Source organism: Strix aluco, chromosome 1 (genome assembly GCF_031877795.1).
Source record: "Strix aluco isolate bStrAlu1 chromosome 1, bStrAlu1.hap1, whole genome shotgun sequence".
NCBI classification, from domain to species: domain Eukaryota; kingdom Metazoa; phylum Chordata; class Aves; order Strigiformes; family Strigidae; genus Strix; species Strix aluco.
Window position 1 is genome coordinate 111,161,777 of NC_133931.1, and position 15,979 is coordinate 111,177,755.

Below are 15,979 nucleotides of genomic sequence, written 5' to 3' on the forward strand. Positions count from 1 at the left end.
ACAACAATTAGCAAAGTACTTATTCTGTTTGCTATTTTAGTACTGAACAGGCTGCAACAACACAGAAGTTTTTGTAGTGGCTGTCAAGAACTAAGTAGTTAAATACTAATAATATCACAGTATTAGTAACACCACCACCTCCCAAGTGACAAATGCTAAACCATAGATATTTTTTACTTCCCATCTTGACTTACCTGGTATCAGTGTATGGTTGCTGGGTAATGGGAGAGAAAGTGCCCAGTCCACCTGCAGCAGCCAACGCTGTATGAGGGAGATGAGGGTTAGGGCCAATCAGACCATTCATAAGGGGCACTCTTGGAAATGCATTCTCTCCTGGAAGGAAGAAGTTTAAATCACTGTTTTAAAGGGTGACTACTTTTAAGGTAGAGGTGGAAGTTTTCAGTGAAAAAATGATGTCTCGCCTGACAAAAACTAATTGCTTTAAGATTTTAAATCAGTTTACATTGCTTCCCTACAAGCTTAAGGGATTCTCTTCTACTATATCACATCCCTGCACTGATTTTTTTTCCTTGTCTGAAAAATCAGGTTTTTTTAAAATGGATTTCCAAAACTTCTGCAGTAGCCCATGCTATGGTGCTTGATACTGAAGTATATTCTTAAAGGGTAAAGTTTAGTCTGTCATATTTATTATACCCAGATCCAAGCAGCAAGCATGGAGAAGGTTGTTTTCAGTCCTTGCAGAATTATCTCTAGCCACCTGAATTAAACATTTTCTCTTCTGAGACTTCTAAGCGGTGTACCGAAGTAAGCCTCATTATCTACTAACTCCCTAATTTGTAACCAATGAAACAGATAAATCTAGTCAAATGAGCATCAACATTTTCTAATTACATGTCCAGCCTAGCAGTACGAAGGCAGAAAATTTTATTTATTTGATTATAATATTACAAATGTGGCACAGGCAGATTCATTCCAGCAGATGGTATTTGCAGATGTTCTTACACAGAATTAACACTGGCCTTTGAAACCCTGTCACTTAAGTGTGATTATAACTGTTGTCCCCATATTTTCTTAAAAGCACAGAAGTAGCTCAAGGAATTAGATGCATCTGTAGGATGACACTGATTCATTCTCTCATGCTTTAGGAGACTGTCTTCTGATCTATAGGTTACATACACTATGCAAAAAGTATAGTTTGGATGAAAGTAACTCAGAATTTAAGAGAACATGCTTTATTATAGCTGCTAAATAGATAGTATACAGTAACTGTGAAGACCTGGCAAACAAACAGGATGAAGAGTCAGGCCTCTTGTAGGATCACATGTCTTTATGAGAAGAGAGCATTAATTTTATTTGAAATTGCTCAAACTTCATGCAAGCTTCCCCATTACTGAACCACTTATCTCACAGAAACATGTGGATCATTACACCATAACTGAACCAAATTATAAATCTAAAACTTTGTAATTGTGGCAGTTCCCACAGGAAGAAGTTAAACAATCTTACAGAGCTCAAATGCTGAAGTTATCTCCAAGTACTCAAGTAACTGGGAAACAGGCAATGATATCTATATTATCTTTTGCTTTAAATCACCTCATTATTTGCTTTAAACTCTCGCCTTTCTAAGACTTTTTGAAGTCTTTCCTTTTCATGGAAATTTATCCAACTAGGAAACCAATAATTTTCCTTCTTATGATCAATTCACTGATGAAATCAATTTGCATACTACTTTTTGTAGTACCAGTATAGTAGAATGGACACTCTTTACATGAGCTCAGGGAAAATCCACTAGAGGTGATGTCTGATGAGAAATGAGCGCATTTAATTATGCTCATATAAACTGCTAAAAGAAATAAATAATGGTTTACTGGTAACAACAATAAATAAAATCAATCTGCCCCTTGCTTTCAATATAAGAGCAAGAATATGCTGTATCAACTCATGATAATTTTAGTAGTAACAAAGAAAAATTATAATCTCCCAGATACATTTCAAAATTACTTAGCTTTCTCTCTATTATTTGGGTAGGACTAGACGAGTTCTTTAAGGAAATTAAGACTCAGTAAACCACTTTTATACAGACTCTTTCCTTACCCTTGAGGAGGTACTCAAAAGTATTTAAAAGAGTAAAATCACAGACTAATTTCAAAACTATGAAAGCGTCAGCTCAAATAAAAGCTCCAATATGTCAGAAAAATCTAAAATAAATGTCCTTTTCTATTAGCAATATTTAGGTGCACGTTAATCACATACCCCCTGCAGAACAGTTTTAGAATAGTATTTCATAAATTAACAATGGCAGATTCCACAATTTAACAGTAGCAGAAAGTAAGGAGTGTCCTACTTTCACATCAGTATTTAAAGGATGCACAATTCTCCTGATCAGGCTGCTGTTTTTAAAAGTAACAAAGAAACATACCTTGACTATGCAAAGACATAAGTTGTGGTGGAGGTGGAGGCTGTGGCAAAGGAGCTGGTTGTGTGGTTGCTGGACTTAATACAGCTGTGAACAGATCTTCAACATCCTTTCCTCCTAGCTCTGCAAAAACACTGTGCATGAGTTGGCTGGCATTGTTTACAAACTATATTCTATAAAAGACAACAAAGAATAGAACACGTACCTGGGATTTTGTACAGTTTGCCAAGAATAGCACCTGGACAAAGTAAATACAACACAGAATGGGTAATCATCAAAAGATGCAATGAAATTAATTCTGCAACCAAGTCCAAATAGGTATGTTACAATACACAGATAAGCAAATTGAGGAAAAGAAGAGAAGATTTCTACTTAAGTTTTCTAGAAGACCAAGATCAAGGACAAAAAAATTACCATCTGTGACCATTTTGTCTAGTTCTGGACTTAGGATTCCATCCAACTGTTCTTCGCTCAGCGGCCGTGAACTCTGGTTGACGTTTGACTGAGGCAGAGAAGAAGGATCATCAGAGATGGGACCAATATCCAATCCAGCTGAAGGAAGAATAATATTAAATTAGACATAAATAGTAAAATTTATTGGTATAAAGAACACAACTTTTTTTTCCCTAGAGCTGAGCTGTCAACTAAACCAAGACTTTCTAAGATGTGAAAGGCAAGGCAAAATAAGACATTCATTTGAAAAAGTAACCAAAACTGCCCACTATTTACCTCCAGTTTACTGTATTGTTTGAGGAATGTTAATTGAATAGAATACAACTGGAATAATGGGAAATAAAGACTACTGAGCTTAGGTACAGCATGTTTTTGAGTGTATAGTTCTCAGTATACAGTTCCACTATAACTATTTTTCACATTTTAAAAACAATCACACTGGTAGTCAATATAATTCATTCTCAGGTACCTTAAGGTTCACCTCATATGTTCTTACAATATTACATTAAATATCTACTGAAGTGCTGTTGAAGTGCAGTCAATATCAAACAAGTCATAGCAGTTTCTGTTTCAAACACAACTACTGAGTTACATCAGACAAAGTGATTTGCTGGTACTGAGAAAACATAACTTACTACATAAATTTCCTAACATGCTTTACAAGTCAATAAATCTCTCAAATGAGAAAGATCTTTAAAAAAAAGTACTACACACTTCTGTATTTAAAACATATTTCTGTATTAGATACCAAATATAAACAAATTTAAAATAATGAAACATGCCGTTCTACTTAATTGTCAACCTGTGTTTTACATAAAGTGATGAATCATCATCCATTGGAAACAAAGACTGATGCTGACTGCTTTATTCATGCTTTAATATACTCACATTGTTAAAATGCTTTTAATTTACAGAAGATACCACTATGATAAAAACTACACACTACTACTAGGAGCAATATTAAAATTAACAGTGTCAGCAAGAAAATGCATGGTTTTGTATCATGAAACACAGGAACTCAGAAAGGTTTTTAAAAGCTGTAAGCAAAACTTTATGCAGTACTCTTATATGCAGAGTGCAGAGTTTATAGGTTGTGTTAGACTCAAACACCACAGAAAGAGTGGAAAATGAAAGCATGAATTAGTGACACAGTAAAGGAGTACTAGTTTCTACACATGCAGTTCTTTCAGCTAAAACCACTAGGAAAGATAACTACTTCTAACCATGGATCATCCATTGTTTAGTTTCTTACCAAATGGGGAGGGTGAGTTCTCAACCTGGAAAGTGCATAAATCAAGACCTACAGGACCCAAACCAGATAAAATGGATGATTATAACACGAAAACAAAAAAAAGTAAAGAAAAAGCTGCATGCTGAAAAAAGCTACGCAGGTATGATAGACAACGGCAGCTACATTTTATTCTCTCTTTAGCAGCAAAGCAAAGAGCCAAGTAAAACAAAACGTTGAAAAGTTTGGGGATTTTTTTTTTGGTAGGAGACAACAAAATCATCTCAAACCAAGGTATTCTTAAGATACGAAAACTGTATCTGAAATCACCTAGAGCATAACCTATAGATATAAAACAAAGACATCTATAAAAAAGAAAAAAAAAGAAAACAAATACCGGAGAGACCTTATAAACATACATACCCGAATGATCTCCAGACTTTACCAAATCATCAGAAAGTATTCCAAGAATATCATCATCAGTATTTAAGACCTCAGAAAGATCGGCTAAAGGATCATCGGTGCTACCTGTGTAAAAGGCAATAAATAAAATCAACCAGTCATGGCATTTATACGTGACTCTGGTGACATACTATAGCTTGAGCTATAAACCCAAACACAGATTTACCAGGATATAAGGGCCTTCTATAGTGTGTTATGTACTGCAAGTCACTCTGGGGTGAGAGACTGTGCTGACTAGCATCCCCTCCAAGCCAGTACTACAGCCATCTTCACAGGCTTACGTTGTTCAGTATTTTCTCCAATACAGTAAAAGTGATAATGTCATCAGTCATGTGGAAGAAAGACTGGATGATTTTAGGGGAAAAAAACCCAAGACCTAGTGAGAACTTGCAACCTCTAAGACACAAAGACCTATGAATGTAAGAGTCAACAAACAGGTTTTGTAAAGGACACAGCTCACAGCAAATCAACAGGAAATATTTAAAAAAACCCCAAAACATAATAAAGTGATGAGTTACTTCTCTTACCACCCCTATCTTTCTTACGACTACAGGGCTACCAGTTACTACACCCTGATAAGGAAGTAAAATGTAAGAGTAAGAAACACTAGTAAGTAAATGGAAATTGGAGATGCTATTTTTAAGATCAGAAGAAATCCTGAAGAAGTGAGAACAGCCAGAGGTAGAAATGTAACGTTTGTTTGTCATCTAGGAAGAACTGGCCTGGTCCTAGCAACATTAATGAATTCTGGATACGATTATCTTCTTAACATCAAATTCATTAGAGAGAAATTACTCCAAATGGCCCATCTGGTTTTATTAACTAGCTTTTTAGGACTATTACAGATGTGCAACATTTGAAGAAAATTGTTTGACAAATAAATAAGTTAAAAATATTTTTCAGAAACAGTGCAGACTATCATGAGTACACAAGCAGTCATTGCCAGACCAATGAAACATGATGAGATGGTAAACATGCATATAATTAAACAGAGAAAAAGGGTTAATACAAATCATAAAATGTACCATGTGGAGAACAAATATGGGCAGGTTGAAGAGGGACCAGAAAGTGAAAGAACAAACAAATTTCAAACATATACAGGTATCTTGCCCACTGTTACAACCCAATTGCCCCAGGAAAATATTTCTAGCTTAATTCAGAGGCCTGGTGCCAAGGATTTACTTATTTCATGAGGCTACTTTTGAAGATGCTAAATTTCGTTATGAATTAGAAGTTCCTTCCTGTTTTTCAAAGACAATCCTCTTCCCTTCTACAGTTACTGAAAGTCAAAATTAAAATTATTTTTCTTCACTTTACTACTTTTATTCTTTACTTTTATCCTTTGTAATGCAGACTAGATGATACCACCCTAATTAAATCATGTTTTTTGTTGGCCGCTCAGCTATGTGAATCAACGTGTCAGTGCAGACCAGTTCATTTACACACACATAAAGAATATGGCTCCTATTAATATGAACAGAAGTATTAAAAAGCTCCTGAAAACCACATCACTTTATGGGTATAGTTATTTTGTGTTCCCGTTCCTGGTTAGTGATCCCAGAGGAGAGAAAATCCCGAAACCACAATCCCAGAAGAGAGCAAGCAAGCTTCCTGGTCAACCCTCATCTATATACTGGGCATGACATTACATGATACAGAGCATTTCACGGGCTAATTTGGGTCCGACGCTCTGGCTGTGCTCCCTCCCAGCTTCTTGAGCACCTGTGCACTAGCAGGACATGGGAAGTTGAAAAGTCCTTGATTTCTCAGCAACAACTGAAAACATCAGTATATTATCAACATTCTTCTCATACCAAGTCCCATACTGAATCCAAAACACAGCACTACTAAGAAGGAAAAAATTAGCTCTACCCCAAGCCGAAACCAGGACAACCTGATAAAAAGTACTATGAAATGTAAGGTTTTAAACAGAACCTAGCTGTTGGGGCTTTGGTGGTTTGTTTTGGTTTGTTTTTTGCTTTTGGTTTTGGGTTTGGGCTTCCCCCCGCCCCCCCCCCAAGATACTTGTTTTCCTTCTGGCAATTTGGTCTAATTATGCAAGTAACTAACTAATATCAGGCACTGCAAGGTGATGTTAATGACTTCAGCTGGCTGATAGGCAAAGGATTGACTTTAGCAATTCTTTAACTTTTCTCAATTCCTACTGGAAGGCAGGTTAAGTATCAGGGAGAAAAAAGCCCTCATGAAGGAAGCACCAAGACTGTATTAGCAGCCTTTAATTATTCTGTAGTATTTTATGTTATGGTGTTTTTCTCCACAGTCCTTAGTAATGTGCTTGGGAACAGTCCCTAAAAATTCAACTCCTAATTTGAATACAAATATATTGAATAAGTAGCTAGAAAGAGCTCAGCTGGAAAGATATAACTGAAGAGTTTACCACCCACAGCTACAAACTGGCTGTGAATAAATTCAAGCTTCAAATTAGAGGGCTCCTAACTATTAAGGCAATCAGATTCTGTAATGGCCTTCCGATGAGATTAGTAGGTTGGAAAAAAGCTACCTGCTTTCAAAATGGAGCTTGTTAAGTCTATAAAAAGGCTGAGTGTTGGTCATAGCGGAGGGCTAGACTCTATGATCTGCAAGTCTCATATAAGACATCTAATCTAAAGCATATTTTTACATTTTTCTTCTATTTTTTCCTCATTTTAATTCCATGTGTGCTAAATATTATCTTGGAAACAACTGAATCACTTTAGTCAGCTGCTTCAGATCAGAATCAATAGCTGGTTGACATCTGCTGCCAAACAAATAGCTCAATACTGCTCATTAATTTGACTTTTTCAGAAAGGAGATGAAAACTAAGACAAAGCAAAAAGGAAAATTATTTGCTTGTAATGCTGGATCTCTAAGACAGCACAGTTCTATAGCTATCTCGTGATCCTGATTCCTCCAATGCATTTACTTTTATTTATTTATGAAGTTCTGAAAGAATAAAAACACCTCTCCCAAGGCTGCAGCCACCCTGAGATGTTTAATCACTCAGTAACATATCTAGTTATAAAATGTCCCAGCAGCATTTGAATCAGCTGCACAGAGACTCAGACGACGCTTCTCCTTTTGTCTAGGAAGAATTTCTTTAGCATTCTCTGGTGACCCTGCTTGAACAGATGACCTGTTCAGCATCTCTAGAAAAAAATACACTGATTTTAAGCCATTTCAAACTAAAGAAAGATCACATTGGCAGAGCCTTCACAGAACACACCTCACCAGTGGCCTCTTTTTTCTCAGAGACACCCGGGTCAAGAAACTCAAGGGAGATGTAGACAGTTCTCAGACCACTCAGGATGCAACACATTCCAATCAGCACCTTCAACTTTACCCATGAACAGCCAGGGAGACCCTGGAGATCTGGTGCTCTGTGTTGCAGTGAGCAAGCCTTTGCACTCTGCTCTAGCACTGTCTTGGAAATGATTTTCAGGGTTGGTCCCATGCAGAATACACTGTGCACTGTGCCACACATGTTATAAAACCACAGGAAATATGAGTCTTGTAACTGAAAACAAAAACTGCAACCTCTTTGCCAGACAGAAATCAGAACTGGGAGCCTAAAGCTCTCTTCATACTAGAAATTAATAGTAAACAAAGGACTCCAGAAACCCTCTTCTGGCCAGCTCTGCCAATACCCATCACTACTGCAATCTTGTGCAGCAAAAGTTTCAGCTATCCTTAACCAAGCTCTAAGAATAAACAGTCACAGAACATGTCACTCTCAGTTCATGAGCAGACTGAACACATCACTTTCAACTCCCCAGCTGGCCTATGCACATGTTGAAAAGCAAAGCAAACAGGATAACTTCTTTAGATGCTTGACAACTCATTGGAAGATGAACAAGAGTATCTAACCCTTAATCCTGGGATTAAACAAGTGGAGTTTCCAAGAGAACATTTTCCTTGTGGAAAAGACCTATCCAGTTAAGCAAGTACTCTCACAGGAGTCAGCAATCCTTGTGAGAAATGGCACTGTAGGAAAATAACAGTCGGTAACAACAGAGTCCTACAGCCTCCCAGTGCAGTGAATAAAGCAATTCATGTTGTTCCCACTCCAAAGCCAGGTCTGTATCAGTATGATGAAATATCACACGTGCTCTGGGACACTCTTCTCACCTCCAGCTCCTCTGCAATACCAGACAGAAGGAAAGATGTGACTGTTGCTAGCTCAGCAGCTGGCCAATTTACCAGGGTCTCCACCACTCAAAATGAATCTGTTTCTCACACATGCAGATGCTATTGTGGAAATAACTGCCTCCCACAAAGTCACAATGAAAGAGTTAAGAAAAATCGCACTGGAACTGATCAATACTGACAGATGACTTCACCCACTGGTGCTCCAACTACAACAAACAGCTCCATCTGGACACAATTTTGGCTGGAAATCTGAACAGTTGAGACACAATTGTTGAGAACATTCCTATGGCCAGAAAGCACTGTCCTTTAAGTCTCTCATATATAAAATGGGAAAGACAGTAGGTTATCCACGAAAACCATTGCTAGTGATTTATTTACTAATAGCCACCTCATTAAGATTTATTTCTGAATAAAAAGAAAAGGAAATGACAAAGTTTTACAACTTTGCTTATTCAGAAAAAACACTTTTAAAAAAAATTCCTTTCAAATGTTGGAAAAACAGAACATTAAATTAAAGAATTTCTAAAACCTTATACTACCATAATACATCAGCATTAGTGACTTTAATCTTGCAGTTGGCTAGGCCAGCAAAGACTTCTGAATCTGTATTTCTCTGGCTTCAAAAGAATGCTAGGGTGAAAAAAAGTCTATGTGAGCATATCTTCTTGTAGTGTTGGAACCAATGAAATCCAGACCATGAAACACTCCATTTGCAGTGGTTTCCCCTTCAGGGGAAGTTAACTTTTGCATTCTCTGTTACTCACAATTTCAGCTGTATGACAAGCAATGTTTAATTATAATGTAGCTTTCTGCTTTTCATTTCGCAGATTTTCACCGAGTAACAATCACAAATAAGCGACCCTTCTTCAAATTACTCTCTGGACATGGGAAACTGTATCAACATGTGTAAATATTTTTAGATGGGAAAACTTGTGAGGACAAGCTGAAATACAAGCCACAAAGTAACTAATATACACAAGAAATAGTTTTTTAAAAATACAAAATGGTAAGACACCTCTAGCTAACAGCATATACTACGAGACACAGAGAAAAAGTAATTTGAAGGAGGACAGTAAGGTTTTTGTTTTTAATTGCCTGTGTGAAGTTGCCCTTCCAGCAGCACTTTACAACCCTCTGGCTATTTGCAAAACTCTCAGCAGTAACTTCAGTGAAGTTTTGCAATAGCAACAGATTGCCTAGGGCCTACAAACTGTACCTAGAAAGGGCACTCATGTTCAGAAAGGACATGGTGAACCAAAAATTCCAAGGAGACTGGCAACCTAAAATAATCTAGAACATTAAAGAAAATAGAAGTTGGATGATATTCATCCAACTAATGTTCACGGCACTACTAAAAATATCTTTTAATTAGAGTATTTTTGTCATCTTCTATAATGGATCTGTATGCTTAATTCTTACACAGAATTCATTTTCACAGATTTTATAGACATAGACATTACAGTCAAGGAGTTTCAGATTTGCATTAAGTGCCAATTGTTGTGCCATCCACTGCTCTTTCTGAAACAGCTGGAGCCCTCAAGCTGAGTATCACTGATTATCAATGTCATTTAACTTCACAAGGACAGTTAATATACAGAATGATAAAAAATATATCAGATAAACAGTGTGAGAAAAGTAGAAAAGAGAGTGGAAAAGCCTCAGCTGTAACAACAAAATCAGACTACTGAATTATCACTAACTTTAGCTTTGTATACCTTGAGGTCCCAGTTTTGCCTGAGCTGGAGTAGAGGTTGAGCTAAGAAGGGGGTCAGATGAAGGATCCAGGAAATTGGTGGTCAGATTTGTTTTACACGAGAGTGGAAGTGATTCTTCAGGTAAATTATCTAGGCTCAACTTGGTTTGTCTACTGGTATCTAATAGGTCTTTCCCAAAGAAAGCTTCCTGCAAAGAAGACAAAATGATTCAATGTAGGAAGAACACTGTATTTATTGAAAAAGTTGGGTAACTGACAATGTTAAAATTAAAAGCCAATGATTACTAGAAATATAAAAACACAGTCTAGGTCTCACATGCCTTCCAGTATGGCAGTATCTCTTTCAGGTGATGAGGCGTGGATATGGTGGATACAACTTACCTGAGGGAGCTACATTATTAATATTTCATGATTAAATTCAAACCTTAGATTATATACAAAAGCTATAGCCTTCTTATGTGTATGTAGCAGAGACACTGTACCAAACAGTGTTATTATATATCACAAGTTCTTCAGCATTTAAAATATATCTCCTCGCACAAAAAGGACAGCTGAAGAAGGGGAATACTACTGGGCAACTTGATCAAGGCCACACAAGTAGTTTATTAAAAGCATGCAAGTGCACTGGGTCCAAATTCTAGAACGACCATACACTGCATTTCAATTAGCACAAAATCATCCTAACATCCAGCTACAGCAACAAAGCACCTAAAGATGTTTAACTTACATTAGTAACTTTTAACATCCTATATAACAGCTATCATTCACCTGAGCCTGAGTACTCTGTAATTTGGCAACAAGCTACCAGATTTTCAAGCCAACTTTTATTAATAAGAACTTCTGTTTTCATATAGTCTTTAAAATCTTGATTTAGGATACAGCTGCTAAAAATAAAGCTAGTTTTTCAGTATCAGTTATTCAAACATAAGCAGAAGAATAATCTAAGAAATATTCTATGTTTTACAGGAGTAAAACATGCATTAAGAAAAAAATATCCTCATTAATCCAAAGGAAATGTTGCTTAAGTATTTTCGTTTCAACTCACTTATGAAATACAAATTGTTTTTAGACAGAGATTGTTCTGCCTCTCTGTCAATTCTTTGCTTTCAATCCCAATATAGTCTATGTCATGAAGTTTGGTGAACATCTGTAAGATAATAAAGTTCTCATGAAAAAGGTGGCTGAGAAGAAGAGCAAGCCAAATAATGTTCTCTGTGAAAGACATATATAAACCAGTCAGTTTATAAACTGGTTGAAGTTAGGTAAGTTGTTCAATCACTATTAATATCCTGGTTATTATCCATGACTGCTACCTCCTACCTGCTAGGATATCACAGAATTAAGGGGGGGGGGGGGGAGAGAGCAGAGAATATTGTGGTAGGGAGATGTAGGGCTTATAAAACCACAAAACTGTAGGAAAACAAGTTTCCCCTATCCAATCATGTTCTATAATCTTCTGAAAAGAAAAATTAGTATCTTGAGGAAATGGCATGATCGGGCTAAGACATCCTGCCAAGTTGAATGCTGAAAACGTCATGTGTCAGTTCCAAGAGAAAAGAAAGGCTTCCTTCTCTCTCACCTCCTCTCTCAGAACAAGTAGAGATCTATACATTGAGAAATAACACCAGAGGACTGGAGATTTAACATAGTATACAGCTTTCTGTATAAACTTATGAACATTCTTTACAGAAAACCCCTTTCATTTGAATGATAAATTGGGAATCAGAAAAGAAACATTAATGATTTAAATGAACCATGAATCAACACACATGAAAGATCTGTTTTTTAAATGGATTTACACAAGAAGTATAACAACAGCTTTACCTGCAAGTAAGCAGGAAAGGTTTCTTCAAGTTTATTTTTCTTTTTTCTGTAACGCTTTTTTATTTTCTCAGTACTTTCAGAAGCTGGGGTAGACTCCTCAACTGGAGTGTCTGGCAACTGTTCTGTCCAACCTAAAAAGTAACATTCAGGCACAAATACATAAAGTATATATACATCAATACAAATACATCAGTATCTTGCTCTAAAGGTACAGTGGCAGCATACTTCATGTACCTTGCTACCTATCTGGGTGCAGGGGTTCATTGAGTATCATTCTAGATGTATTCTAAAGGTGGCTTTTATCTAGCCAGCTGTGAACTGCCATCTGATCATCTGAGCTCTGGCAGTAAGAAATACCATATGTGATACTAGTCACATCGTTGCCTTGTTGTACCTCACTGGCTGCGGAGAGACTTTAAACTTTCGTATCTCCAAGCCACCTAAGAATTTGGCAATTTGAGAGAAATTATAGGTGCCGTTCACTTGAGAGATAATTCCACTGAAGTGGTATCTCCAAAATCATCAATGTTGACTTACATATGAATCACCTTTCATTTTACACAATAATTTTTCTCAAATTGAAAGTAAAAACCTTTTTTTTTTTTTTTTTAAATTCGAGAAAAAACTGTCTTATAAATAATGAACAGGCTAGAAAAAAAAATCTATAAAGAAGCCCTTCAAGAAAAATTACGCATTTATTCAGCTATCGTATTCCAGAGTGGTACTGTTTTTTCTAATAAGCACAAAAGCACACAGTGCTTATCAACCATTCAGTAATTTACTCCCACATGCCACGTAAAACACCGCAGGTAAAAGCAGAACTTTTTAAGTCCTGCTACTTCTGTGTTGCCAAAGCTAATTACATGAAGTTAATGATCCTGGGAAGTTATTTAAGAAACTATACTATTGTGGTAGTAAAATCAGCTATGCTTTGTACTGTATTATCTGTTGTACCATATTCAGAGGACAGCCAGTAGAATGAGGCTCACCGACACTGTGACCTCTGCATTGTTTGAGAGTGAGCTTTTGCAGAGAAAGGGCGTGGAACACGACAAGATTAGCAAAAACACGGTAAGGCTGATGAGTAGTGGCAGCTGAGGAGCAGGCTCTCAGCAAGCTATGATGATTTAAAACATACAAAGATTTTCTGAGTTATTTTTTCTTAACAAGCAATTGTGCCTGAGCAGACAAAAAGAAGCTCAAACTTTTAACTGACGAATACTTGTTTAAGAATACCCCTTTTTAACAACATGCATTGTACTGTTACCCAGAACGCCAAATTAACTTTTTAGCCATTTTTTTTTTTACTTAAAGAAGCAGATCTCTATATAAACGAAAAACTTTAAAGCAAAATTACCTGAAACAATGTAGTATACTATACTGAAATAATATTTACAAAGCAGAAAAACATAGTTATAACACTAATTTTAAAAAGAAAGCAAGCATTCTATCTGAACAGGGGATGTAGCTAGAATACTGGGTTGCACTGATAAAAGAAAAATCTGTTGGCTTCATAAAGTAGTTCTACAAATGCAAGCAAGGATAACGTTTACATATTAGTTTTTAATACTGTCTGGATGCTGTAGTAAAGATCCAGTCTCCACCATGTTGTACAAATAAATATAGAGCAAGAAACTGATCTGGCTCTAGAAAGGTTAAAAACACGATAGCTAAACAGACACATGAGAGTAATAGGAGAAATGGAAGGCCGGACCAGAGTGTTCTAACTGAGATGATATCAGCCAACCTTTAGAATCAGATGCTTCCTTCTACTGACTTTATAAGAAACAGGCTCTGAACTAAATATATTCCACACCTCACCTTAATGATACCTCAATATTTTCTAGATTAGATAGTGTGAACAAATCCAGATGGATGAAATAATTTAGTCTAATCACACATAGCAAGCAAGAGAACATGGCCCATAAACAAAATCTGACTTCTTGTTAGGTACACAATCTACTTAGTACTAGTGTCAGAGGCATTAAAACAGCTTGCTATGAGAAGAGAGACAAACAGAGTAGGATTCTTCAGCCCTGGAAAAGACAACAACTGATGGGGCAATATGACAAATGTCTAGAAAATCTTTCTGTATTACAAATTAATATGGAATTATTTTTTTAAAAAAATCACCTTTCATAACAGAAAACATGAGGGTAGGTTATGAAATTCTCAGATATCCAGTTTAAAATAAGGAATTACTTCTTCATGCAACAGTATTATATTGCTGAATTCATTAATATAGGATTTTTCAGAGCATAAACAGATACATAAAATTATCAGACACATTTGTGGAACATGGAACACTAGTGAATATTAAAACTGATGGTCCAGAAGACACCTCTGGATCAGGACTACATCTAGAGGAAGCTGTTTCAGAATACCTCATTTTTTACACTTTTTTTTTTCCTCTTCTACTGGTCAAAGCTAGGCCAAACAGAGCTTTTGAACAATACAACAATCCTTATAATCCTCACTATTTATCTCCCACAATAGACTACAATTCATTGTTTCAGTTTCTTTGCAAATCATGGGCTCTGCTGAAATTATAAGTATGTAGGAATGAGTATTTTCAGTTGAACTAATGAAGTCATCATGACAAACAGAAAGAACTTTTTCCTTTGTAGCACGTCTCTGGAAAGAATTGTATGTTGATGAGTTGCATTATTTTTATTGCATTAAGCATGAACAAAAATTTAAAAACAAGTTTCTGCACTTACCTTCATCTCTGCCAGGCAACTGCTCAGAAACAGATCCAGAAGAATCTTTTCTGGAGAGAGATCTTTTAGTCTTTCCCTGCCCTGTACGACTTCTCTGACGTACCATAAATCCACCAATACCTAACATGGAAACAAAAATGCAGTATATTGATTAAAACTTTCACAGTAAAAATGACAGTCAAGATTATTCTGCAGGTAGAGGGAACTACTGCATCTGTCGAGGTCTAAGAACAAATCTGACATACTTAAGTAGTTTTCATTCAGAGTTTTACAAAACCTTTCTGAATCTTAATGTCTCAGTGAGTATGCACGTAATTATCTAAAAGTATCAGAATTTGAGGACCACAAGAAGTTCAAATCACCAAACCTGGCAACTTTCAGATGTTGTTTTTCCCATCCCTTGGCAAGCTGAGGAACTGCTAGAATTGGAAGTCAACCTATGAAATTAAACCTAATAAAGAACCTTAAAGGACCATAAAACAAACTACTAATTGCTCTAGAAAGCCCACCACTCCAAATGATGGTACTAGAGAAGGACACATCACAAAATAAAAAGATAATTAATCAACATCATGCTGCCTGAAACTCCAGAATCCTTCACTAGAGATTGACTGCAGTGCTCCTGATCCTTTACAGTTGGTGTGTATGTATGTACATGCATCAGATTGAGGTTTGCTTCATTTTTCAGGGAAATTGCTGGCTGCAGAAAACTAACAGATGGCTGCTCAACTCATGATCCAAAACCACTCCGAGCAAACGAAACGAGTCTCTTCTCTTGAGGACCCAGCAGTAGAAAGAAATAAATGGATTGTTGAGGTACATTAGTTGTAGAGAAAAAGGAAATCTCTGTTAAGTGATGTGGGTTTATACCACCATCCCCAGGGTGGGTCCATAATGGAAGGCAATATACACATGGGCATAACCTGCTGAGACAAGGCTCTTAAATCGTGTGGGAAATGACATGGGGAGGGTAAAAGGTTTAGCTACTAAGAGAGAAGCAAAAGAATCTGGACCACATTGTAACTCTTACTTCCTTTCCTTCCTTCACTGTATTT

At 36.5% G+C, this 15,979-nt stretch overlaps 1 protein-coding gene across 14 annotated transcripts in view; it reads right to left on the reverse strand.

Moving 5' to 3' along the window:
- Nucleotides 1-15,979, reverse strand: part of KMT2C (lysine methyltransferase 2C) — a 201,040-nt gene that overhangs the window by 37,731 nt on the left and 147,330 nt on the right. For 13 of the 14 annotated variants that reach the window (XM_074831339.1, XM_074831228.1, XM_074831239.1 and 10 more), the window contains 9 exons: nucleotides 14,925-15,044; nucleotides 12,205-12,335; nucleotides 10,382-10,568; nucleotides 4,482-4,586; nucleotides 4,083-4,130; nucleotides 2,792-2,929; nucleotides 2,583-2,615; nucleotides 2,381-2,500; nucleotides 195-333 (listed from right to left, as the gene is read on the reverse strand). In XM_074831339.1, the coding sequence (XP_074687440.1) occupies nucleotides 195-333; nucleotides 2,381-2,500; nucleotides 2,583-2,615; nucleotides 2,792-2,929; nucleotides 4,083-4,130; nucleotides 4,482-4,586; nucleotides 10,382-10,568; nucleotides 12,205-12,335; nucleotides 14,925-15,044 (1,021 nt within the window). The remainder of the gene's footprint in view (nucleotides 1-194; nucleotides 334-2,380; nucleotides 2,501-2,582; nucleotides 2,616-2,791; nucleotides 2,930-4,082; nucleotides 4,131-4,481; nucleotides 4,587-10,381; nucleotides 10,569-12,204; nucleotides 12,336-14,924; nucleotides 15,045-15,979) is intronic. The other variant, XM_074831263.1, reaches the window with a different exon arrangement.